General features: G+C 48.4%; 1 protein-coding gene across 1 annotated transcript in view; it reads left to right on the top strand.

Annotated features, from left to right (window-relative positions):
- SLU7 (SLU7 homolog, splicing factor) overlaps window positions 1-26,416 on the top strand; it is a 47,147-nt gene that overhangs the window by 2,627 nt on the left and 18,104 nt on the right. The window contains exons 3-12 of the mRNA XM_063928766.1: window positions 17,588-17,741; window positions 18,771-18,851; window positions 19,466-19,630; window positions 19,956-20,024; window positions 21,528-21,575; window positions 22,573-22,698; window positions 22,916-23,013; window positions 23,602-23,669; window positions 24,215-24,354; window positions 24,483-24,644. Coding sequence (XP_063784836.1) covers window positions 17,588-17,741; window positions 18,771-18,851; window positions 19,466-19,630; window positions 19,956-20,024; window positions 21,528-21,575; window positions 22,573-22,698; window positions 22,916-23,013; window positions 23,602-23,669; window positions 24,215-24,354; window positions 24,483-24,644 — 1,111 coding nt within the window. The remainder of the gene's footprint in view (window positions 1-17,587; window positions 17,742-18,770; window positions 18,852-19,465; window positions 19,631-19,955; window positions 20,025-21,527; window positions 21,576-22,572; window positions 22,699-22,915; window positions 23,014-23,601; window positions 23,670-24,214; window positions 24,355-24,482; window positions 24,645-26,416) is intronic.

Genomic DNA, 26,416 nt, shown 5'->3' with positions numbered 1-26,416 from the left:
GCGACGGGCGGCCATGCGCCGGCGCATGCGCAGTTCTGACCCGATCGCTATGCTGCGAAAAACTGCAGCGTGCGATCGGGTCAGAATGACCCCCATTGTTCTGTGCTGCGTCCTCACCATCCAGCTGTAAAACTGCCTGTCTGGAAGTCCAGCATAGGGTTAGTTAAGTATGTTCACTTTAATAACGCACAGGCTCCCACACTCGTAGTCTGAAGCCATTTGCGGAGTGCGCACCCCGGGATCCCCGTAAGATGCTAACAGCATTTCAGGGCTGCGATCGCCTCTGCCTGATTGACAGGCAGAGGCGGTCGCGGGGCAGGAGGGGGCGTGCCAATGGCGTTAAAATGTGCAGCCACTGCACGGGACGAGGCAGGTAGCTGCCTGCCAACACGTAGGAGCTGCACTGGCAGGGAGCTACTCACCGGGTGCAAAAGCATCGTCGCCGTGCGATGTTTTTGCACCCGTGCGGGAAGGCGGGGGGGGGGGGGGGGCAGAGCCAGACATGCGGGGCAGACTAGCCCTGTGCTGAGCGTCCTTTATGTCTGAGAAACTGATCGTAGATGTGCTAAATTTAGTTTAGTGAGCAGGAATGTTGGATGCAAAGCCTTTGTAAAGTGGAGGATACAGCAACTGAGGGGTCTATGTACTAAGGGGGTCATTCCGACCCGATCGCTCGCTGCAGTTTGTCGCAGCGATTGGGTTGGAACTGTGCCGGCGCCACAGTGCGCCGACGCATGGCAGTCGTCGGTGCCCAGCGATCGTCTCTGGGACAGAAGTGTTAAGCCACCGTTTAGTAGGCGCGGTCCGGCCAACGCAGGCGTGGCCGAACCGTTGGGGGGGCGTGGCACGGCGACTACGTGACGTCTCAAGCAGCCGCTGCGGCCAGCGGCAGCGACACACAACTCTCGGCCAGCGGCAGGAGTTGCGCTGGCAGGGAGTAAGTCCACAAATACAAATACTCCATCGCCTCTGTACGATGCTTTCGTTTTTGTGCGGGGGGGCCAGCACTGGAAACGTGATCGTAGCTGTGCTAAATTTAGCACAGCTACGATCAACTCAGAATGACCCCCAAAACCTTGGAGAGAGATAAAGTACCAACCAACCAGTTCCTGTCATTTTTAAAACATAGCCTGTGACATGACAGCTAGGAGCTGATTGGCGGGGACTTTATCTCTGTCCACTTTATCTCTCTCCAATGTTTATTACATAGGGGGTCATTCCGACCCGTTCGCACGCAGCGGTTCATCGCTGCGGTGCGAACGGGTCGGAAATGCGGCTGCGCGGCGCTCGCATTTCGCATGCGGGTCTTTGCCCAGCGACGGGTGTCACCAGGCTTTGACGCCAGGACCGATGAAAGCGATCGCAGGCACGATCGCAAGAAGATTGACAGCGGGAAGGAGGATCGGGGCATCTACTCACAGTTTCCCGGGCGTGGGAAGTCTAACACAGGTGTGCCCAGGCGTTTGGAGGGCGGTTGTCTGACGTCAATTCCGGGACCTTCATCGCTGGTTCTGTCGCACTGGTAAGTAACTGCAGGGCTGGTCTTGTTCTGCACAAAACTTTTTTAGCATAGCAGGGCTGCACAAGCGATCGCAAGCTATAATACACTCCCCCATAGGCGGCGTCAGGTTGATCGCACGAGCAGCAAAAAGTTGCTATGTGCGATCAACTCGGAATAACCCCCATAGACCCGCATTGTGTTGTGTCTTCCTACTTTGCCTCTTTACTGATGCTAATCTCTGATGCCGGAGTGGTGGAGTGAAAACTCCTCTCGGACGGTCCCATTGGGCATGCGTGAGATCTATGCAGCCCGAAGCTCGGCAGCTGCAGACAGTGGCTGTGAATGGGGCAACAACACCTGCAGCTATTGAAAATGACAGGGGCACATAGCGCTCGTCCATGTTGCCCACATCGGCACCGTAATACGTGGGGGAGAAATGGTATCAGCACACATAATGTGCTCTGATACCATGCATGGGGCCATCCCTAATTTTTCATTGTGCGGTTCAATCGCATTGCTGGGCGGGGCTTTGCGTGCTGGGCGGCTCCCAGCATGCGATCGCAAGCAGGGGCAGAATCTGCTACTGAAGCTGTCGACACTTATCTCACAGATCCAAATCTCTCAGCACATTTTTATTTCTCTGACGTCCTAAGTGGATGCTGGGACTCCGTAAGGACCATGGGGAATAGCGGCTCCGCAGGAGACTGGGCACAACTATAAAGAAAGCTTTAGGTCTAACTGGTGTGCACTGGCTCCTCCCACTATGACCCTCCTCCAGACTTCAGTTAGAATCTTGTGCCCGGCTGAGCTGGATGCACACTAGGGGCTCTCCTGAGCTCCTAGAAAGAAAGTCTATTTAGGTTTTTTATTTTACAGTGAGATCTGCTGGCAACAGACTCACTGCAGCGAGGGACTAAGGGGAGAAGAAGCGAACCTACCTAACTGGTGATAGCTTGGGCTTCTTAGGCTACTGGACACCATTAGCTCCAGAGGGATCGAACACAGGACCCGACCTCGATCGTTCGGTCCCGGAGCCGCGCCGCCGGCCCCCTTACAGAGCCAGAAGCAAGAAGTGTTCCGGAAAATCGGCGGCAGAAGACTTCTGTCTTCAACAAGGTAGCGCACAGCACTGCAGCTGTGCGCCATTGCTCCTCATGCACACCTCACACTCCGGTCACTGATGGGTGCAGGGCGCTGTGGGGGGGGCGCCCTGAGGGCAATATAATACACCTTGGCTGGCAAATCTACACCATATATAGTCAGGAAGGCTATATAGGTGTAAAAATACCCCTGCCAGAATTCCAGAAAAAGCGGGAGAAGTCCGCCGGAAAAGGGGCGGGGCCATCTCCCTCAGCACACTGGCGCCATTTTTCCCTCACAGCTCCGCTGGAAGGACGCTCCCTGGCTCTCCCCTGCAGTGTCAAGCTACATAAGGGTAAAAAAGAGAGGGGAGGGCACTAAATTTAGGCGCAATATATATATATATATATATATATATATATATATATATATATATATATGAGCAGCTATAAGGGAAAAAACACTCATTTATAGTGGGATCCCTGTGTTATATAGCGCTCTGGTGTGTGCTGGCATACTCTCTCTCTGTCTCCCCAAAGGGCTTTGTGGGGTCCTGTCCTCTGTCAGAGCATTCCCTGTGTGTATGCGGTGTGTCGGTACGGCTGTGTCGACATGTTTGATGAGGAGGCTTATGTGGAGGCGGAGCAGATGCCGATAAATGTGATGTCACCCCCTGCGGGGTCGACACCTGAGTGGATGGTTCTGTGGAAGGAATTACGCGACAGCGTCGACTCCTTGCATAAAAGGTTTGACGACATACCAAATATGGGACAGCCGGCTTCTCAGCCTGTGCCTGCCCAGGCGTCTCAAAAGCCATCAGGGGCTCTAAAATGCCCGCTACATCAGATGGCAGACACAGATGACGACACGGATACTGAATCCAGTGTCGACGACGATGAGACTAATGCATCTTCCAATAGGGCCACACGTTATATGATTGAGGCAATGAAAAATGTGTTGCATATTTCTGATGTTACCCCGGGTACCACAAAAAAGGGTATTATGTTTGGAGAGAAAAAACTACCAGTTGTTTCTCTGACGTCCTAGTGGATGCTGGGAACTCCGTAAGGACCATGGGGGAATAGCGGCTCCGCAGGAGACTGGGCACAAAAGTAAAGCTTTAGGACTACCTGGTGTGCACTGGCTCCTCCCCCTATGACCCTCCTCCAAGCCTCAGTTAGATTTTTGTGCCCGAACGAGAAGGGTGCACACTAGGGGCTCTCCTGAGCTGCTTAGTGAAAAGTTTAGTTTTAGGTTTTTTGTTTTCAGTGAGACCTGCTGGCAACAGGCTCACTGCATCGAGGGACTAAGGGGAGAAGAAGCGAACTCACCTGCGTGCAGAGTGGATTGGGCTTCTTAGGCTACTGGACACCATTAGCTCCAGAGGGATCGAACACAGGCCCAGCCATGGAGTCCGGTCCCAGAGCCGCGCCGCCGGCCCCCTTACAGAGCCAGAAGCAAGAAGAGGTCCGGAAAATCGGCGGCAGAAGACGTCCTGTCTTCACCAAGGTAGCGCACAGCACTGCAGCTGTGCGCCATTGCTCCTCAGCACACTTCACACTTCGGTCACTGAAGGTGCAGGGCGCTGGGGGGGGGGTGCCCTGAGCAGCAATAAAAACACCTTGGCTGGCGAAAATACATCACATATAGCCCCCAGGGCTATATGGATGAATTTTAACCCCTGCCAGATTACACTGAAAAAACGGGAGAAAAGGCCGCCGAGAAAGGGGCGGAGCCTATCTCAGCACACTGGCGCCATTTTCCCTCACAGCTCCGTTGGAGGGAAGCTCCCTGGCTCTCCCCTGCAGTCACTACACTACAGAAAGGGTTAAAAAAGAGAGGGGGGCACTAATTAGGCGCAGTATAAACAATACAGCAGCTATAAGGGGAAAAACACTTATATAAGGTTATCCCTGTGTATATATATATAGCGCTCTGGTGTGTGCTGGCAAACTCTCTCTCTGTCTCCCCAAAGGGCTAGTGGGGTCCTGTCCTCTATCAGAGCATTCCCTGTGTGTGTGCTGTGTGTCGGTACGTTTGTGTCGACATGTATGAGGAGGAAAATATGTGGAGGCGGAGCAAATTGCCTGTAATAGGGATGTCACCCCCTAGGGGGTCGACACCTGAGTGGATGAACTGCTGGAAGGAATTACATGACAGTGTCAGCTCTTTACAAAAGACAGTGATTGACATGAGACAGCCGGCTACTCAGCTTGTGCCTGTCCAGACGTCTCATAGGCCGTCAGGGGCTCTAAAGCGCCCGTTACCTCAGATGGCAAATACAGACGCCGACACGGATACTGACTCCAGTGTCGACGGTGAAGAGACAAATATGACTTCCAGGAGGGCCACACGTTACATGATTGAGGCAATGGAAAATGTTTTACACATTTCTGATAATACGAGTACCACCAATAGGGGTATTATGTTCAGTGAGGAAAAACTACCTGTAGTTTTCCTGAATCTGAAAAATTAAATGAGGTGTGTGATGAAGCGTGGGTTTCCCCCGATAAAAAAACTGATAATTTCTAAAAAGTTATTGGCATATATCCTTTCCCGCCAGAGGTTAGGGTGCGTTGGGAAACACCCCCTAGGGGGGATAAAGTGCTCACACGCTTGTCAAAACAAGGGCTCTACCCTCTCCTGAGATGGCCGCCCTTAAGGATCCTGCTGATAGAAAGCAGGAGGGTATCCTAAAATGTATTTACACACATACTGGTGTTATACTGCGACCAGCAATCGCCTCAGCCTGGATGTGCAGTGCTGGGTTGGCGTGGTCGGATTCCCTGACTGAAAATATTGATACCCTAGATAGGGACAGTATATTATTGCCTGTAGAGCATTTAAAAGATGCATTTCTATATATGGGTGATGCACAGCGGGATATTTGCCGACTGGCATCAAGAGTAAGTGCGCTGTCCATTTCTGCCAGAAGAGGGTTATGAACACGACAGTGGTCAGGTGATGTGGATTCCAAATGGCATATGGAAGTATTGCCTTATAAAGGGGAGGAGTTATTTGGGGTCGGTCTTTCAGACCTGGTGGCCACGGCAACAGCTGGTAAATCCACGTTTTTACCCTAGGTCGCCTCTCAACATAAGAAGACGCCGTATTATCAGGCGCAGTCCTTTCGTTCCCATAAGGGCACGTGGGCAAAAGGTTCCTCATTTCTGCCCCGTGACAGAGGGAGAGGGAAACGGCTGCAGAAATCAGCCAGTTCCCAGGAACAGAAGCCCTCTCCCGCCTCTGCCAAGCCCTCAGCATGACGCTGGGGCTTTACAAGCAGACAGGGAGGCAGTGTTGGAAGCCATTCACAAGCTGTATTCCCAGCAGGTGATAATTAAGGTACCCCTCCTGCAACAGGGAAAGGGGTATTACTCCACACTGTTGTGGTACCGAAGCCGGACGGCTCGGTGAGACCGATTTTAAATCTAAAATCTTTGAACACTTACATACAGAGGTTCAAATTCAAGAGAAGGGGACTACATGGTGTCTCTGGACATCAAGGATGCTTACCTTCATGTCCAAATTTACCCTTCTCACCAAGGGTACCTCAGGTTTGTGGTACAGAACTGTCACTATGAGTTTCAGACGCTGCCGTTTGGATGGTCCACGGCACCCCGGGTCTTTACCAAGGTAATGGCCGAAATGATGATACTCCTTCGAAGGAAGGGAGTTTTAGTTATCCCTTACTTGGACGATCTCCTGATAAGGGTAAGATCCTGGGAACAGTTGGAGGTCGGTGTAGCACTATCTCAGGTAGTGTTGCGACAGCACGATTGGATTCTCAATATTCCAAAATCGCAGCTGGTTCCGACGACTCGTCTTCTGTTCCTAGGGATGATTCTGGACACAGTTCAGAAAAAGGTGTTTCTCCCGGAGGAGAGAGCCAGGGAGTTATCCGAGCTAGTCAGGAACCTCCTAAAACCGAGCCAAGTCTCAGTGCATCAATGCACAAGGGTTCTGGGAAAAATGGTAGCTTCCTACGAAGCAAAGCCATTCGGCAGATTCCACGCAAGAACTTTCCAGTGGGACCTGCTGGACAAATGGTCCGGGTCGCATCTTAAGATGCATCAGCGGATAACCCGGTCACCAAGGACAAGGGTGTCCCTCCTGTGGTGGTTGCAGAGTGCTCATCTTCTAGAGGGCCGCAGAATCGGCATTCAGGACTGGGTCCTGGTGACCACGGATGCCAGCCTGCGAGGCTGGGGAGCAGTCACACAGGGAAAAAATTTCCAGGGCTTATGGTCAAGCCTGGAGACATCATTTCACATAAATATCCTGGAGCTAAGGGCCATTTACAATGCTCTCAGCTTAGCAAGACCTCTGCTTCAAGGTCAGCCGGTGTTGATCCAGTCGGACAACATCACGGCAGTCACCCATGTAAACAGACAGGGTGGCACAAGAAGCAGTCAATGGCAGAAGCTGCAAGGATTCTTCGCTGGGCGGAAAATCATGGGATAGCACTGTCAGCAGTATTCATTCCGGGAGTGGACAACTGGGAAGCAGACTTCCTCAGCAGGCACGGCCTCCACCCGGGAGAGTGGGGACTTCACCCAGAAGTCTTCCACATGATTGTAAACCATTGGGAAAAACCAAAGGTGGACATGATGGCGTCCCGCCTAAACAAAAAATTGGACAGGTATTGCGCCAGGTCAAGGGACCCTCAGGCAATAGCTGTGGACGCTCTGGTAACACCGTGGGTGTACCAGTCAGTGTATGTGTTCCCTCCTCTTCCTCTCATACCAAAAGTACTGAGAATTATAAGACGGAGGGGAGTAAGAACTATACTCGTGGCTCCGGATTGGCCAAGAAGGACTTGGTACCCGGAACTTCAAGAGATGCTCACGGAGGACCCGTGGCCTCTACCTCTAAGAAGGGACCTGCTCCAGCAAGGACCCTGTCTATTCCGAGACTTACCGCGGCTGCGTTTAACGGCAGGGCGGTTGAACGCCGGATCCTGAAGGATAAAGGCATTCCGGATGAAGTCATCCCTACCCTGATCAAGCCAGGAAGGATGTAACCGCAAAGCATTATCACCGCATTTGGCGAAAATATGTTGCGGGGTGCGAGGCCAGTAAGGCCCCGATGGAGGAATTTTCAACTAGGTCGATTCCTGCATTTCCTGTAAACAGGAGTGTCTATGTGCCTAAAATTGGGGTCCATTAAGGTTCAAATTTCGGCCCTGTCAATTTTCTTCCAGAAAGAACTAACTTCAGTTCCTGAAGTTCAGACGTTTTGTAAAAGGGGTACTGCATATACAGCCTCCTTTTGTGCCTCCAGTGGCACCTTGGGATCTCAATGTAGTTTTGGGGTTCCTAAAGTCACATTGGTTTGAACCACTTGAGTCTGTGGAGTTAAAATATCTCACATGGAAAGTGGTCATGTTGTTGGCCCTGGCCTCGGCCAGGCGCGTGTCAGAATTGGGGGCTTTATCCTGTAAAGGCCCTTATCTGATCTTCCAGACAGGGCGGAATTGAGGACTCATCCTCAATTTCTCCCTAAGGTGTTTTCAGCGTTTCACGTGAACCAGCCTATTGTGGTACCTGCGGCTACTAGGGACTTGGAGGACTCCAAGTTGCTGGACGTAGTCAGGGCCCTGAAAATATGTTTCCAGGACGGCTGGAGTCAGAAAATCTGACTCGCTGTTTATCCTGTATGCACCCAACAAGCTGGGTGCTCCTGCTTCTAAGCAGACTATTGCTCGTTGGATTTGTAGCACAATTCAGCTTGCACATTCTGTGGCAGGCCTGCCACAGCCAAAATCTGTAAAAGCCCATTCCACACGGAAAGGGGCTCATCTTGGGCGGCTGCCCGAGGGGTCTCGGCTTTACAACTTTGCCGAGCAGCTACTTGGTCAGGGGCAAACATGTTTGCTAAATTCTACAAATTTGATACCCTGGCTGAGGAGGACCTGGAGTTCTCTCATTCGGTGCTGCAGAGTCATCCGCACTCTCCCGCCCGTTTGGGAGCTTTGGTATAATCCCCATGGTCCTTACGGAGTTCCCAGCATCCACTAGGACGTCAGAGAAAATAAGAAATTACTTACCGATAATTCTATTTCTCATAGTCCGTAGTGGATGCTGGGCGCCCATCCCAAGTGCGGATTGTCTGCAATACTTGTACATAGTTATTGTTACAAAAATCGGGTTATTGTGGTTGTGAGCCATCTTTCCAGAGGCTCCTCTGTTATCATGCTGTTAACTGGATTCAGATCACAGGTTGTACGGTGTGATTGGTGTGGCTGGTATGAGTCTTACCCGGGATTCATAAATCCTTCCTTATTGTGTACGCTCGTCCGGGCACAGTATCCTAACTGAGGCTTGGAGGAGGGTCATAGGGGGAGGAGCCAGTGCAAACCAGGTAGTCCTAAAGCTTTACTTTTGTGCCCAGTCTCCTGCGGAGCCGCTATTCCCCCATGGTCCTTACGGAGTTCCCAGCATCCACTACGGACTATGAGAAATAGAATTATCGGTAAGTAAATTCTTATTTTTTCCTCCATCTGAGGAATTAAATGAAGTGTGTGAAGAAGCGTGGGCTTCCCCCGATAAGAAACTGGTAATTTCTAAGAGGTTACTAATGGCTTACCCTTTCCCGCCAGAGGATAGGTCACGTTGGGAAACATCCCCTAGGGTGGATAAAGCGCTCACACGCTTGTCAAAGAAGGTGGCACTACCGTCTACGGATACGGCCGCCCTGAAGGAATCTGCTGATAGAAAGCAGGAGGCTATCCTGAAGTCTATATATACACACACATGTGTTATACTGAGACCAGCTATTGCTTCAGCATGGATGTGCAGTGCTGCAGCTGCGTGGTCAGATTCCCTGTCGGAAAATATTGATACCCTAGACAGGGACACTATATTGCTAACCGTAGAGCATATTAAAGACTCTTCTACATGAGGGATGCACAGAGGGATATTTGCCGGCTGGCATCTAAAATAAGTGCAATGTCCATTTCTGCCAGGAGAGGGTTATGGACTCGGCAGTGGACAGGAGATGCAGATTCTAAAAGGCACATGGAAGTTTTGCCTTATAAGGGTGAGGAGTTGTTCGGGGATGGTCTCTCGGACCTCGTTTCCACAGCAACAGCTGGGAAGTCTACATTTTTACCCCATGTTCCCTCACAGCCAAAGAAAGCACCGTATTATCAGGTACAGTCCTTTCGGCCCAATAAGGGCAAGCGGGTTAAAGGCGCGTCCTTTCTGCCCAGAGGCAGAGGTAGAGGGAAAAAGCTGCAGCATACAGCCAGTTCCCAGGAGCAAAAGTCCTCCCCCGCTTCCTCTAAGTCCACAGCATGACGCTGGGGCTCCACAGGCGGAGCCAGGTACGGTGGGGGCCCGTCTCAAAAATTTCAGCGATCAGTGAGCTCGCTCACGGGTGGATCCCTGGATCTTTCAAGTAGTATCTCAGGGGTACAAGCTGGAATTCGAGACGTTTCCCCCCCGCCGTTTCCTCAAATCTGCCTTTCCAACAACTCCCTCAGGCAGGGAGGCAGTGTTAGAGGCAATTCACAAGCTGTATTCCCAGCAGGTGATAGTAAAGGTGCCCCTACTTCAACAAGGACGGGGTTACTATTCCACAATGTTTGTGGTACCGAAACCGGACGGTTCGGTGAGACCCATTTTAAATTTGAAATACTTGAACACGTATATAAAAAAATTCAAGTTCAAGATGGAATCGCTCAGGGCGGTTATTGCAAGCCTGGACGAGAGGGATTACATGGTATCACTGGACATCAAGGATGCTTACCTGCATGTCCCCATTTACCATCCTCACCAGGAGTACCTCAGATTTGTGGTACAGGATTGTCATTACCAATTCCAGACGTTGCCGTTCGGTCTATCCACGGCTCCGAGGGTCTTTACCAAGGTAATGGCCGAAATGATGATACTCCTTCGACAGAAGGGAGTTTTAATTATCCCGTACTTGGACGATCTCCTGATAAAGGCGAGGTCCAGGGAGCAGTTGTTGGTCGGGGTAGCACTATCTCGGGAGGTGCTACAACAGCACGGCTGGATTCTAAATATTCCAAAGTCACAGCTGGTCCCTACGACACGTCTACTGTTCCTGGGGATGGTTCTGGACACAGAACAGAAAAAAGTGTTTCTCCCGGAGGAGAAGGCCAAGGAGCTGTCATCTCTAGTCAGAGGCCTCCTAAAACCAAAACAGGTGTCGGTGCATCACTGCACGTGGATCCTGGGAAAGATGGTAGCTTCCTACGAAGCAATTCCATTCGGCAGGTTCCATGCAAGAACCTTTCAGTGGGACCTGTTGGACAAGTGGTCCGGATCGCATCTTCAGATGCATCGGCTGATAACCCTGTCTCCAAGGACCAGGGTGTCTCTGCTGTGGTGGCTGCAGAGTGCTCATCTTCAAGAGGGCCGCAGATTCGGCATACAGGACTGGGTCCTGGTGACCACGGATGCCAGCCTTCGAGGCTGGGGGCAGTCACACAGGGAAGAAACTTCCAAGGACTATGGTCAAGTCTGGAGACTTCCCTGCACATAAATATTCTGGAGCTGAGGGCCATTTACAATGCCCTAAGTCAGGCAAAACCCCTGCTTCAAAACCAGCCGGTTCTGATCCAGTCAGACAACATCACGGCGGTCGCCCATGTAAACCGACAGGGCGGCACGAGAAGCAGGACGGCGATGGCAGAAGCCACAAGGATTCTCCGATGGGCGGAAAATCACGTGTTAGCACTGTCAGCAGTGTTCATTCCGGGAGTGGACAACTGGGAAGCAGACTTCCTCAACAGGCACGACCTCCACCCGGGAGAGTGGGGACTTCATCCAGAAGTCTTCCAACTGATTGTAAACCGTTGGGAAAGGCCACAGGTGGACATGATGGCGTCCCGCCTAAACAAAAAGCTAGAAAGATATTGCGCCAGGTCAAGAGACCCGCAGGCGATAGCTGTGGACGCTCTAGTGACACCGTGGGTGTACCGGTCGGTTTATGTGTTCCCTCCTCTTCCTCTCATACCAAAGGTACTGAGGATAATAAGGAGAAGAGGAGTAAGAACTATACTCATTGTTCCGGATTGGCCAAGAAGAGCTTGGTACCCGGAACTTCAAGAAATGATGTCAGAGGACCCATGGCCTCTGCCGCTCAGACAGGACCTGCTGCAGCAGGGGCCCTGTCTGTTCCAAGACTTACCGCGGCTGCGTTTGACGGCATGGCGGTTGAACACCGGATCCTGAAGGAAAAGGGCATTCCGGAGGAAGTCATTCCTACGCTGATTAAAGCTGGGAAAGAAGTAACCGCAAACCATTATCACCGCATATGGCGAAAATATGTTGCGTGGTGTGAGGCCAGGAAGGCCCCAACGGAGGAATTTCAGCTGGGCCGTTTCCTGCACTTCCTACAGTCAGGGGTGACTATGGGCCTTAAATTGGGTTCCATTAAGGTCCAGATTTCGGCTCTATCGATTTTCTTCCAGAGAGAACTGGCTTCACTACCTGAAGTTCAGACTTTTGTTAAGGGAGTGCTGCATATTCAGCCCCCTTTTGTGCCTCCAGTGGCACCTTGGAATCTCAACGTGGTGTTGGATTTCCTAAAGTCACATTGGTTTGAGCCACTTAAAACCGTGGAATTGAAATATCTCACGTGGAAAGTGGTCATGTTGTTGGCCTTGGCTTCGGCCAGGCGTGTATCAGAATTGGCGGCTTTGTCATGTAAAAGCCCTTATCTGATTTTCCATATGGATAGGGCAGAATTGAGGACTCGTCCCCAGTTTCTTCCTAAAGTGGTATCCGCTTTTCATCTGAACCAACCTATCGTGGTGCCTGCGGCTACTACAGACTTGGAGGCTTCCAAGTTGTTGGACGTAGTCAGGGCCCTGAAAATCTATGTTTCCAGGACAGCTGGAGTCAGAAAGACTGACTCGCTATTTATCCTGTATGCGCCCAACAAGTTGGGTGCACCTGCTTCAAAGCAGACTATTGCTCGCTGGATCTGTAGTACGATTCAGCTTGCACATTCTGCGGCTGGACTGCCGCATCCTAAATCAGTAAAAGCCCATTCCACGAGGAAGGTGGGCTCTTCTTGGGCGGCTGCCCGAGGGGTCTCGGCTTTACAACTTTGCAGAGCAGCTACTTGGTCGGGGTCAAACACATTTGCTAAATTCTACAAGTTTGACACCCTGGCTGAGGAGGACCTAGAGTTTGCCCATTCGGTGCTGCAGAGTCATCCGCACTCTCCCGCCCGTTTGGGAGCTTTGGTATAATCCCCATGGTCCTTACGGAGTCCCAGCATCCACTTAGGACGTCAGAGAAAATAAGAATTTACTCACCGGTAATTCTATTTCTCGTAGTCCGTAGTGGATGCTGGGCGCCCATCCCAAGTGCGGATTGTCTGCAATACTTGTATATAGTTATTGTTGAGCCATCTGTTGAGAGGCTCAGTTGTTGTCATACTGTTAACTGGGTATTGTATCACGAGTTATACGGTGTGATTGGTGTGGCTGGTATGAGTCTTACCCGGGATTCTAAATCCTTCCTTATTGTGTCAGCTCTTCCGGGCACAGTATCCTAACTGAAGTCTGGAGGAGGGTCATAGTGGGAGGAGCCAGTGCACACCAGTTAGACCTAAAGCTTTCTTTATAGTTGTGCCCAGTTTCCTGCGGAGCTGCTATTCCCCATGGTCCTTGCGGAGTCCCAGCATCCACTATGGACTACGAGAAATAGAATTACCGGTGAGTAAATTCTTATTTTTTTTTTAAATGAGGAATTTTTTATATATATATATATATATATATATATATATATATATATATGTATGTATGTATGTATGTATGTATGTATGTATGTATGTATGTATGTATGTATGTATGTATGTATGTATGTATATATATATATATATATATATATATATATATATATATATATATATATATATATATATATATATATATATATATATGGAACAAGGAAGGCGGCACTCTGGAGTCTTTCTTGAAAGTAGAAAACGTGCTTTTAATGTGTAACGTTTCGGGAGACGTACTCCCTTCTTCAAGACACAGCAATACAAGTGATCACAGTGAAAAAATGAACTTAAATACCTTACCAGTACCTAGCTCGGCCACCTCCGTCCCGACCTCCGGAGCCCGCACTTCCGGTTTCGGCAATCCCCGCCTCTTCCGGGTGACGTAGCTTCGTTGCCGGGCGACGCGGCCGTGAGGAGGACCCACACGAGCAGGGAACCTGTTGCCATGACAACATAACAAAACACAGAAAAAATTACATACACATAGCTGAACTGTGAAAATCGAACCACTTGCGTGGATGTCAACATATTTAAAAGACAATATTAAAAGACATGTCTAGTGTCAAAAAAGCACACAGTACAGTGTACCATAAATACTGTGAGAAACATATTGTGCTGGTGAACATGTGGGGTCTGTAGTGCATCCCCCCTAAAAAATACAAACATCCTTAGGTGAATAGTTAAAAACATATAAATGCACATACTGCTGTCAGTTGTACTGTCTAATCGTAATACATGTATATACAGTGAACTATCAGCTGGTCTGTCATTAACTGCGATCTATAGATTCCACCCTCCTCAATCAGCCGGCCATTGGAGGGGAAGCCACTACCACTCTTACAAATGCGTGGGTCCCCCTGTGTGCATCTGTCTGCAACTGCTTAATGATTCCAGTGCTCAACCTTAGAGGCACTGCCTAATACATCCTGGATGACCCCTCACATATTGCTGGAGGAATGTGTACTCTATGCTCAAACTTGCCTCTATATCCTACCTCAAAGAAAGCAGCTTAGGCTTAGGTGCTCATTTAAACCCCGAGGATGGATCGTGTCTAATTTATGGATCCATCTTGCCTCTAGCTGCAGTAATTTTTTTGCCCGGTTGCCACCTCGGATAGACTCAGAAACCTGGTCCACTATCTTATAGCGGACAGAGGCTAAGTTGTGCCGCATCTGCGCAAAATGTCGTGCCACAGGTTGTTCGCTGCTTCCTGACACCAGGGCCGCCCTGATCGCCGATCTGTGTTGGGCCATCCGCTCCTTGAATAAACATTGGGTCTTGCCCACATAATAGAGGCTACAAGGACAGATCAGCACGTAAATTACAAACGTGGAGCTGCAAGTCAATGCTTTGGGGATCTTCAACTTCTTCCCATTATGTGGGTGTGCGATGGAGTCCCCTGTAAGCATGTAACTACATGTAGTGCAGCCCAAACATTTGAAGCAGCCTGCTTTGCGTGTCAGGAAATGTGTAGTGGGCCGTATCCTTGTGAAGCCCGTCACATCATTCTTAACTACAAGATCTTTGATGTTAGAGCTACGGGTGTAGCAAGGCATTATTCGACTATTCTTTAAGCTTGCTAAATTGGGGTCTGAAGTAATCATCGGCCATAGTTGCTTAATTTTCTTATTGGTCCTTCTGCTGGAGGTGTTAAACTGGTTTACCCATGCCATTTTAGGAGCAGAGGACACAGGGACTTTGGCCTGTAGTATCTCCTGTCTACTGAGGGACAGAGCTCTGGCGCGTGCATTCTTCAGAAGCTTAAGTGGATAACCCCTCTGTGTGAATTTGTTCGTCATGATTTCTAACTGTGTCTCCAACACCTCAGGATCGCTGGTGATTCTGCACACCCTGAGGAATTGAGAATACGGCAATCCCTGGATTAGGGCTGGGGGGTGGAAGCTGTCGTATCTGAGGAGTGTGTTGCGATCCGTGGGCTTTGAGTATAGTGTGGTATGCAGCTCACCTCCTCGTACCAGGATTTTAGTATCCAAAAAGCAAATTTCTGACCTGTGTGTGGACACGGTAAACTTGATCGGACTAGAGGAGTTGTTATGTTCCTCTATTAGTTTGATCAAGGCTCCCTCATCTCCAGTCCAAAACAGTAACAGATCATCTATATACCGAGTATATAGAAAAATGGACCTGGCTGTTTCACTGTCCTCAAAGAACGTTTGTCGCTCCACCTCCCACATGTACGTATTGGCTAGCGATGGGGCCACCGCAGACCCCATCGCACAGCCGGTCTTTTGGAGAAAAAACCTGCCGTTAAACAAGAAGTAGTTGTGAATAAGGGTATATTCTAATAATTTGACGAACAGGTCAACATCGGGGCCCGTGTATTTGGGATTATTGGTAATAAGATGCCTCACAGCTGCCAACCCAGCCTGGTGAGGAATACAAGTGTACAAGCTGGCCACATCCAGTGTGGCCAGCACCATGCCTGTAGGGATGGGACCTAACTGTGCGAACTGTCTCAGCAATGTGTTGGTGTCTTTCAAGTGGGTGGACGTGGCTTGAATGCAGGGTTGCAGAAAAAAATCTAGGTATCTAGCAATCGGCTCACACAGTGAGCCTCTAGCAGAGATAATGGGGCGCCCGGGCGGACGCAGCGCATCCTTATGGAGCTTGGGAATCGAATAAAAGATGGGGACAACAGGGTGTGGACTCAACAATTTGATGTAAATGTCGTGAGAAATTACCCCCTCCTCTTTCGCCTGCACCAATATCTGGTCTAATTCAATTTTAAACTGTGTGGTGGGATCAACATCCAATTGGGCATATGTTTGACTATCTGCCAACAGTCGATCACACTCCGCTATGTAGTCCTCAGTGTCTAATATCACGATGGCACCCCCCTTATCGGCGCCCCTGATAATAATGTCCTGTCTGACGCTTAAATCTCGTAGGGCGTCATGTTCTTCCTTGGACATATTTCTGTATACATGCGGAGGGGGATCATCCTGTAGATGTTCCAACATTCGTGTGAATGTTTTGATGGTCGCGTTTTGCGACACTGGGTCAAACTGTGAACCCGAAGTCAGTCCTTTGATCAGAGGTGCAGATGTCCCTTTCTGGCTATGATCTACATGCTTACCAAAGTGCTCTTTAAGTTTTAAACTTCTATTAAATTTAAATGTCTCAACCTTCCATTGAAAGTCGTCGGGTGCTTTGGTCGGTACATACGACAGTCCCCTACTAAGGACAGCTGTTTCTGCCGTCGTTAGTGCCGCATGTGATAAATTGAAAATTAAGTCCGACGTGACCTGGGTGGTCTTCCTCCCCGCCTGCCGCCTCGACTGGCCCCCCCGTCTGGTGGGTTTCTTCTTTTGCCGGAGGCCAGTGCCCGGGTGACTGCCCCTAAAGGGACTCCTTGGGCAGACATCGCTGAATCCGACACTGCAGTGTCATCCGTTTCACTAGCAGACGTACTTGCTTGTGGTCTCTGGGTCCTTCGTCTGTAAGTTCTCTCCGACTTTCCTCTAGATGCCACCCCCGTGGCTTTGGCTAGCCAGGTGTATACCCGATGTTGCTCGTAATCAGCTTGTACTTTAAGCAATTTGGTTTTCTTATATTTCAGCAACTCGAGCCTGTATGTTTCAACCTGGTTTTTCAACTTATCCAGCCAATTAGTTGTTTTATCATCAGAGAGTTTTTTTTTTTAATATATATTTTACAGTAATGTGGAATTGACTAAAACACTCACAAACACACTTTTTTGCGCTTTATTATGCATATTTTAAATGACCCCCTTCTAATGGGAAAGTTTTCTGATTCCCCATAATATCCAGAGCTTGTTACAAGTTCCCGCCATTGAATGACTGCAACATGTCTTGACAGGTACAGTACTTCCCTTAGCCGTTAGCCAATGACAAGCAGGCAGCATGGAAAATTGCTTGTGATTGGTTGATCGACAAATGGTTCCGCGGTCAGATCAGATCAGCGGCGCTTTCTAGATGCGAGCAGTTATGTCAAATGAACGCACACACATAACAAAATGTGTGTGTATGTTAGAAATTTTTTCACTTACTCCCATTGGTTTGTAACCAATTACGAACAAAGAAAGCAGATTGTATTTACTAATAAAGTGATGAACAAAGTTTTGGGGAGTGTTTTACTCAGATGAACTATATTTTAAAGTATAATGTATTTGTGAGATTTATGATGGTGAGACTGCAAAGTAAGGAAGCAACATTTAAGAAAATAAAAATCTAAACTTATTTTCCCGACTTTTTCTAGGGACATTAATCCTCACATCCCACAGTACATCTCCTCCGTCCCATGGTACGTGGATCCTTCCAAACGGCCCACTTTAAAGCACCAGAGGCCACAAGACGAGAAGCAAACCGTGTACACCCCCATGATTGACTGGTACAGGAAAGGTGTTAAAGAGGTAAATATAGGGGGGAGTTTATAACCTATTGTTTATCAGAATATTACAGAACGCTTAATTATGGTTTTTTATGGTACAAATATTTGGGCTAATCTAGTTACTTGAATTATTGTATTACATTAATACATATTCTAACCAGGGCCAACGAGCTTGGGTACTGGGGGGTGGGTGGCCATATATTTGTGGCGTGGCTGCTTCCCCTTAAAAAAACAAACAAAAAAACTGAATAAACTACTAATTGCGCTGCCGCTCAGCACAGGAGGGCAGCCCACGTCCTCTGGCTGTACCTGTATAGCAACGCAGCGGGCAGTGAATGGGGACGGCTGCAGCGGCAGTCTCCTCTCTCTCTCTCTGCCTAATTTACTGCTCTGCTATACAGGCTCAGCCAGCAGTAGTGGGTATTGCAATGGGGGTGATCATAGACCTGGGCCCCTCCATGTGGCCCCTGCCCAGTTAATTAGTACCCGCTCCTTTCCCCCTCTCAGCGTGGCTGGTTATAACGGTCACCTGGATGCTGATCTATAGTGAGAGAGGATACATTTAGTACTTTACGGTTCGCTTTGCTTACATAGTGAAACATTTTATTGATATACAATTTAGTAATTGCCGAACTGTTAGGAGTGGAGTATTCTGTCATGAAGCTTTAGCTTTCAGAAACACCTGGGTTCTGTCTATCTCACTCCTGCCCTTCCCTCCTCCCCCCAGCACCCCCGAAGTGTGTCTCGGTGTGTGACAGGCAGAAACATTGGTTGTGCAATATTCTTACGTTTTCAGACTGCAACCTTTCAAAGCATGGGTCTTCAACCTGCGGGCCTCCAGCTGCTGTGGAACTACACATCCCAGCATGCCCTGCCACAGTTTTGCTATTAAGGCATGCTAAAAGTGAGGCAGGGCATGCTGGGATGTGTAGTTCTACAGCAGCTGTAGGACCACAGGTTGAAGACCCATGTTCTAACGTATGTTGTGCCTTACTAGGGATGACTTTTTCAATATTGAATTTTTTTTCCTTCATATATTTTTGTTCTGTAGGGATCAATTGCAACAAAATTTCGCCAGGGAGCGTGTGAAAACTGTGGCGCAATGACTCATAAGAAGAAAGATTGTTTTGAGGTAAGATTCAGTCATTTTCCTGTGATGCATTGAGAACACGGGACCGGTAGGTATAGGCCCTGCTACGTCCGGGGTGTGGACATTAAGGACAATTCCTGAGGCATCGGTAAATGGGCGTAAGTGCACCAATATTATCTAACCCTGCCCCATGTGCTACTCCCAACGTAGCAGGGATGGGGTGGGGTGCTGTTTCATTTTGTTGCCTCCGTTGTGCTACTTCCTCGTCTTGAGCTGAATGGTGGTGTCACTGGGGACAGCGATTCCATCTGCATTTTAGATCATTGGTTCTCAACCTCGGTCCTCAAGTACCCCCAACAGTTCATGTTTTCCAGGTCACCTAGCAGTTGAACAGGTGTATTCATTACTCACTGACACATTATAAAAGACCCACAGGTGGAGCAAATGATTTCACTTTTAATCCTGTGAGGAGACCTGGAAAACATGAGCTGTTGGGGGTACTTGAGGACCAAGGTTGCGAACCACTGTTTTAGATGACCTATATATGCTTCTCACTTCATTTTTATATTATAGACTTAATTCATTCATTCACTCACTCACTATGAAGTTTTATGCGTGTTTTGTGCACTTACCACTTTAGAATGTTCTCTTTCCAGAGACCCCGGAGAGTCGCGGCGAGGTTCAGTGGCATTAACTTAGCCCCAGATGAGTACGAACAGCCGCAGCTTTTGTTGGACTACGATGGCAAGAGAGACCGGTGGAATGGCTACAACCCAGAAGAACACATGAGGATTGTTGAAGAACATTCCAAAGTTGACTTGGTACGTGGTCTGTGCTTCCAGTCATTCTGGACTTCTGAAGTTGAGTTTTTGTGGAGCATTTCAGACATGCCTGTGCTCTGTATTGTTGGTTGTGCAGCTGGTTTCATCAAATTAGATGCTAGATAATGGAATCCTAAGCCAGGACATGAACGTATAACAGTAGCCTTGACTTGGTCCAAGTGTTGAGTTGCCATTGTTTTTGATGGCCCTTTATGCTGATATCGCTTAGCGTTTTCAAGTGCTGCGAAGTAGCGTCACATAGAACCGTAAACCCCCTGTTTTTTTACAAAGTGACGCAGGCTGAACATAGACTTTCTCATTCTAGGCGAAACGGACATTGAAGACTCAGAAGCTCCAGGAGGAGTTGGCCTCTGGAAGACTTCTGGAACAAGTGGTAAGGAACAGAAGCCTTAAACCATCAATGATCTTGTTTGTCGCTGCTTGCGGTGCCTTTAATATGTTCCATTCCATAATATCTTACCCTCAGGGCTTTTTTAATGAACCCATTGGTTTAATTGTTTTCCTTGAAGGAAATTGTTATTTTAAATGGACACTATGATTTGGAGAGAGGAATGTTTTTTTGTACTGTGCGATTTATAATGTTGGTGCATTCCTCCCATTCTATGGGAATGCTAACGGATTTATTATTCCTGCATATACAGGTCGACTGTGGAGGTTACGGATTAGGCTACCATGTTTAAGGGGTGCAGTGCGTTTTTGGTGAGTTTGCCGCTAAATTTAAAGCGGCAATTAGTGCTAAGGGATGGTTTTGCCTTCTAATTGGCGCTTCAGATTTAGCACCAGTCTTGCTGAAAATAGGATTGCTCCTCTAACTCTGAACCTATTGCATAACCCCCTGATGTATTGGGGAAAATAAGTAAAACCTTCTAAAGAATACAAAAAATGAAGAAGTTGCTCATAGTAATCATTTACCAAGTTCATTCTAAAAATATTGTAGGACATTGGTTGCTATTGGCAACCTCTCCACTTCTCCATTCTTTTAAAGGTTTGATTCATTTCCCTGTGAATGTAACACAGCAGACTGTCTTACCTGGGTCTATCTCGGGAACTGGTGGTGTGAAAGTTATTAGGCAATCGTTTATGCTTTAAATGTGCGTCGGTTTATTTCCAATAAAATATCTAGGAATTACACAGAAATTGAGTACTGTAATTAAACAATGTCCTAGCTAAAATTAAATGCTGTAACATAATTTACCTTGTTAAAGGCGAAAGATTTATTTTCTCAAAGTGAAACTATCCCCCTTAAAAACTGTATAATCACAAAAGGGATAAATCTTTGGGGAAATGGTTCTGTACATTGTACACCCTACGGTAAGTATGCTTCCTGCTAAACTAATGGGTGTCGAGGTAAACCGTATACCTCTGTACTGCCAGTTCCCTGAACATTGCCATTGTACGGTACTCAGTGGCGCAGGTGATTATTACAGCAGTGTGGTTGCTGAGCAATAACGTGCAAGCCAACCTTTCTTTCTGCATCCACTAGGGGGCACAGGAGTGCTAACTCTGGGTATAGGCTGGCTTGGAGCAGGCAGGCACCAAAAGGGTTACCGAAAAGTACCCAACTGGCCTTGTTTGGCCTCCCTGTCCCCTATACCCAGCCAGTGTTTCTTTTGGGGCGGCAGTAGCGGGCACCATTACGTACAGCCCTTGTTAAGGACACTTGTGTTGCAGTTAAGATGGTTGCGGTGAATGCTAGCCATATTGAGTGCAGAATTGCGCAGAAGTTAAGGGAACTGACCAGCACGTAAATAATATTTGTACCCTGGTCTCAACACATATTAATTTTGCAGAAAGTGCCGATTTCTCGTAAAATAATCGAAACATAAAAATGTACTGTTTTTCCCTTTTGTCACCCTTCTTCCTCTCTTTATTCCAGAGCTCCCCCAGACACCAGTGGGGAGAAGATGAACAGAATGCCCCGACAGTAAGCCGTTTTATTCTCCGGGGAAATGTTGCAACTCTCATCAATTAAGCCTGCATTATTTTGTTTTGTTTCTATTAAATAGCCATGTTCTGTGCCCATGAATGCCTGCTCTGGGTTAGCGGGGCATGGAAGCCAGCCTGGGATTATGGGTGCATGGCGTGCGCACAAGCTCGGGATTAGCGGGTCACACCGGGCACATGGGAATATTTTTTTAGATATAGGGATCTACTGTGTACACTTATATCTTATTGGATCTTTGTAGTGATTACATACATTTTAAATGTAAATACTTTTAATGGATTCGTTATGAATTACCGGCGGGCGGGCTGCCGGCTGTCAAAATGACAACAGTGGCTTCCCGCCCACCAGAATGCCAGCAGCGGGGCGAGCGCTAAGAGACCCCTTGCAGGCAGTCTATTCCCACGAGTGGGAACAACCCTTTTGCACCGAGAATTCCGGCTGGCGGGATTCTTGTGTCGGTATCCTGACCGCCGGGATCCCGACAGCCGGCAAATTCAATGTATCCCATGTTAATGCCTTGGTGGCTTCTTTTTTTTTCTTTTTGTTTTAACTTTATACTAGGGCCCTCGTATAGTAGTTTGCGTGAACTGTTTTTCGTTGCATTGGCATGTACATAAATGACCAGCATTTATGTTACAGTCTTTATGTTGGGGCTTTGTTCCCATGCACCTCACTCCCTCTGCAATCCTTCCATTGTTTGGGAAATATCCCCACCGGCTCCTGCACGCGGTGCGTTTCCAGGGCTCACAGCCTAGGGACGTGCATTCAGGTCCGTGCAGCTGCCTGGGCAGGTTTAGTGGCCCTTTCTTCTACTCTTTCAGATGTGAAATGTAAAAACTCCCTTCTGTCCATCACAAGATCAGTAATATTGTTGCTATTAAATAATCAGAACATTTCTATGTGTTGTTGTGTGCTGTTGCTTCTTCACCTTTTATAAGGTACAGCCCTGAACACGCTTACTGTGCTTATATTATAGGATCGCAACAGCGAAGACGAGGACGAAGATAAATACGCAGATGATATTGATATGCCAGGGCAGAACTTTGATTCCAAGAGACGTATTACAGTCAGGAACCTGCGAATCCGAGAAGACACTGCCAAGGTAAGATGTGTAATATTATTGTATGATAATTGTACGGCCGGGACTATGGCTGAAAGCAGATCCTGCTGATGGTGGCGTGCCATGAACTTCTTCAGGAAAATGTTTCCTGAAATGTGCCCATTCCCTAGTTACCTGCTTTAAGACCATACTGTGAAAGATCTCCATAGGCGGCTGCTGTGGTGTTGCGGTCTCACACTCCGTTTGTTTCTCTTGGCAGTACTTGAGGAATTTGAATCCAAACTCTGCGTACTACGATCCAAAAACCAGAGCCATGAGGGAGAATCCATATTCTGATGCAGGAAAGAATCCCGACGAGTATGTAACATGTGTATATATAGATATATATATTTGTGGAGTAAGACAAACTGTTGCAAACTGGGAATCGGCAAGTGTCCTCATGTCCTGCTAGCCACTGCTGGGGTCTGTGGTTTCATAATAGCCGGAGTATTGCAGGTTTCCTACCTCTATCGCCTATAGGTAGTTTAGTGGATTTTCATTTACTTCATGCAGGACTGTGGCACTCGCCTGTACAATAGGCCGCATTACCAGGGAGTAGGCTTAATGTGGCATGACCTGAATGGCCGTTGATCATCAATGCTTAGTCCCCATTGAAGGCCTGACACCAGTGGTAGCTGGTTTTTACCATTCATGTATGCTGACCAGTAGTGAACATCGGCAGCTGGGGTCCAATGTGGGACTGCTGCCACAGTCTGCATCGATTGTTTCCTCCCGATGGTTTAAAATAGATTGACCACCGATAGTCATCCCTGCCCGTGTGTACGCTCTAGTCTCATCTGATTGCTTGCACCTTCTGTATAATACAGCTTTATATATGGTATAATGTACTTGTGTGGAAGTGGAATATTTTGTTTGTCTGTATCCTCACCTGGCCTTTCTTTGCAGGGTCAGCTACGCTGGAGATAATTTTGTACGATATAGCGGGGACACAATCACTATGGCACAGACGCAGCGTAAGTACACAGGGATTTATTGGGTAATGAGTTTCTTCATCAGATTTGTTAGTAGTGAGTCACACCGAAATAGTGACAATCTTTTCCTATCAAATAATAGACAGTGGTATGAAAAGGTGACACGTGTTCTTGTAACATCTCTAAGTGGGAATAGCCCTGGTGAGCCGGGATTCTGGTGTCTGTATCCTGAAAGCCGTGATCCCGACACCCGGCGTTGTAACTACTTCCCGTTCTATAGGATAACAACAGTGCTCAGATAAAAAAATGTTACATAGCACCTTAATTAATTGGTTACATTGAATAACGCCATGTTCCGTAACAGTTAAGGAATATTGTGGTTGCGCATGTCAGAGTAGTATAAGGCCATCTATATTTTCTAAAGAGAAGTAGAACCTCTGTAGCCTCATACTTTACATGGGGAAAAAAGACCACAAGCTCTTGCATTGTATAGAGGGGAAGCAAGGATGGTAAGTGTTCCAGAAACTGCTAGAACTGTCCATTGTTTGCTGGAATGTGTCTGAGAGAACCGATTTTCCTCTGCTCAGTGTTTGCCTGGGAAGCCTACGAGAAGGGCTCAGATGTCCACCTGCAGGCTGATCCCACCAAGCTGGAAGTCTTATGTAAATCATTTAAAGTAAAGAAAGAGGACTTTAAGGAAGACCAGAAAAAGAGCATCCTAGAAAGAGTAAGTTATTCGTTTACTGCAAACAGAACCTTCAGGAAAACATATCAAAAATATATATTCCATTGCTTTTGGCTGTGTAGATATGGCCATTTGACTCCTAAGCTGACGCGTTTTGCTGTCTTCTGCAGTACGGGGGAGAAGAGCATTTGGACACTCCGCCCGTGGAGCTGCTTCTAGCTCAGACCGAGGATTACGTGGAGTATTCCCGACACGGCACAGTCATTAAAGGCCAGGAGAAAGCCGCTGCGCGTTCTAAATATGAGGAGGATGTTCTCATTAATAATCACAGAGTAAGTGTTTTAGTTTTAAAAAAGAAACCCTGGGAGGGCGTCCTGTATTTTTTGGCAATATTACTTCTATAATACTTTACATTTCTTTCATGGTGACGTTTTCTACTGCTCCATATTGGTTTCATAGCTCCTCGAGTCCATCTTCTGGTGCCTCATGCCTCAGGCAGATAAAACTTTAAAGGAAATCTACTATGCGTTTAACCAATAGATTATGGTATGCAATAGATCTGGCTTGTCAATGAATGCGACTTATCTTTCTCCTTCATCCATTGATGGACACCGGAACACCAGGGTATAAATAGTGTGAAGCCTGGCACCTTTAAAATTCAAATGGTCTTGAATTAGGCTCCTCCTCCCCCTCTATACCCCGGCTGCCTCTAAGCATTTGGAGCTTGATTATTGTTTATTGATTGGGCTCGGCTGCATCTTCCGCAAAGGGGATTCATGAATAGCAGCTGCACTGAGGAAGACTCTGGCATTGCAGCGGTGGCATCCACTGCTACTGGGGTCTGGCTCCATTGCTTAAGGATCACCAGGGGGGAACTTGCACAGCAATGTCTGGTCAGTGTCTGGGATCTCCAGGTTGCACTTGTCATTGGTCTGGGAGATCTGGCCATGCACTGGAGAACAGCATGACAAGGTAAGTGGCTTCCAGTCTCTGTGAGGTCTCGGTAGGGGTTTGGATGCTGGACTAGGCTGGCAGCGGCTTTTGATTTGCTTAAGGAGCTGTCGAAGGACCAGCAGTTTCCATGAAGACTCTTTCTTTATCATCCACTAGGGGTCACTGGAGTACTCTTGGGATATGGACGGGCGTAGCCGAACAAAGGCACTGAATATTCAAATTTAGGACTCTTCCCCCCCCCTCCATATCCCCAAGTACCTCAGTGTACTTTGCCAGTGTTTTTTCGGTGCTCACAGATGAACATCGGCTTGTGGCAAGGCCACATTTCAGAAGATTTTTATTTTTATTTTTAATTTTTACACTTCCCGTCCCAGTTTATGGAAAAACATGGGTCCGGGATGGTGCCGCTGCAAGGCAGCGGATGGCGTGTCGGTCCTCACAAAGAGCACCCTCACAGCCACAGGCGCTATAAGCAAGCGCATGGCGTGTCGGTCCTCACAAAGAGCACCCTCACAGCCACAGGCAGCCACTGTCTCCTGCAAACTGAACGGAGCTTACAGAAAGAAGCTCCGTCACAGCCAGGATGAGACAAAGAGCTGGAAGAAACAGCCTAGATGAGATGCTGGAGGCTGAAACGGAGCTTGCACAGAGAAGCTCGTCACAGCCAAGAGAAGGCGGCACAAGGTATGAGTGTCAGGGCGGTCAGCTCACGCTGCCGCCCTGCTGTGTGTGAGTGTTATACTGTAGAAATGTCCATAGCCGCTGAACACGCCGCTGAAGGTCTTCCTGAACGATGCGCAGAGCGGCCGCACGTCACTCAGACGCCGGCCGCTCTCACTACGCTGATGCCCCGGCACAGGCGCCGCCGAGATTACCCGTGTGCTAACGAGCGGCCACACGTCACTCACGGACGCCGGCCGCTCTTCCAGTCACCGCACGCCGCTGAGGCCGGACACAGGGAGACTGTGTACGGCTGTAGGAAGGCGCCGCCGCCGCCCGCTCTTCCGGACGGCTCCCCGGCGCTATATACAGCGCTTTCCTCCTTTCCCTGCACCCGATCCCCGTAAGGTAACATGGGGAGGCAGGGGGGGGGAGGGGGAGTAATGCCCATAGCAGCAGCAGAAGGCTGCATGGGTTAAAGATAGGCTGC

Source organism: Pseudophryne corroboree, chromosome 6 (genome assembly GCF_028390025.1).
Source record: "Pseudophryne corroboree isolate aPseCor3 chromosome 6, aPseCor3.hap2, whole genome shotgun sequence".
In the NCBI taxonomy this organism is placed as follows: Eukaryota; Metazoa; Chordata; class Amphibia; order Anura; family Myobatrachidae; genus Pseudophryne; species Pseudophryne corroboree.
Note: the sequence above shows the minus strand (reverse complement) of the source record. Positions and strands in the feature narration are given on the sequence as shown.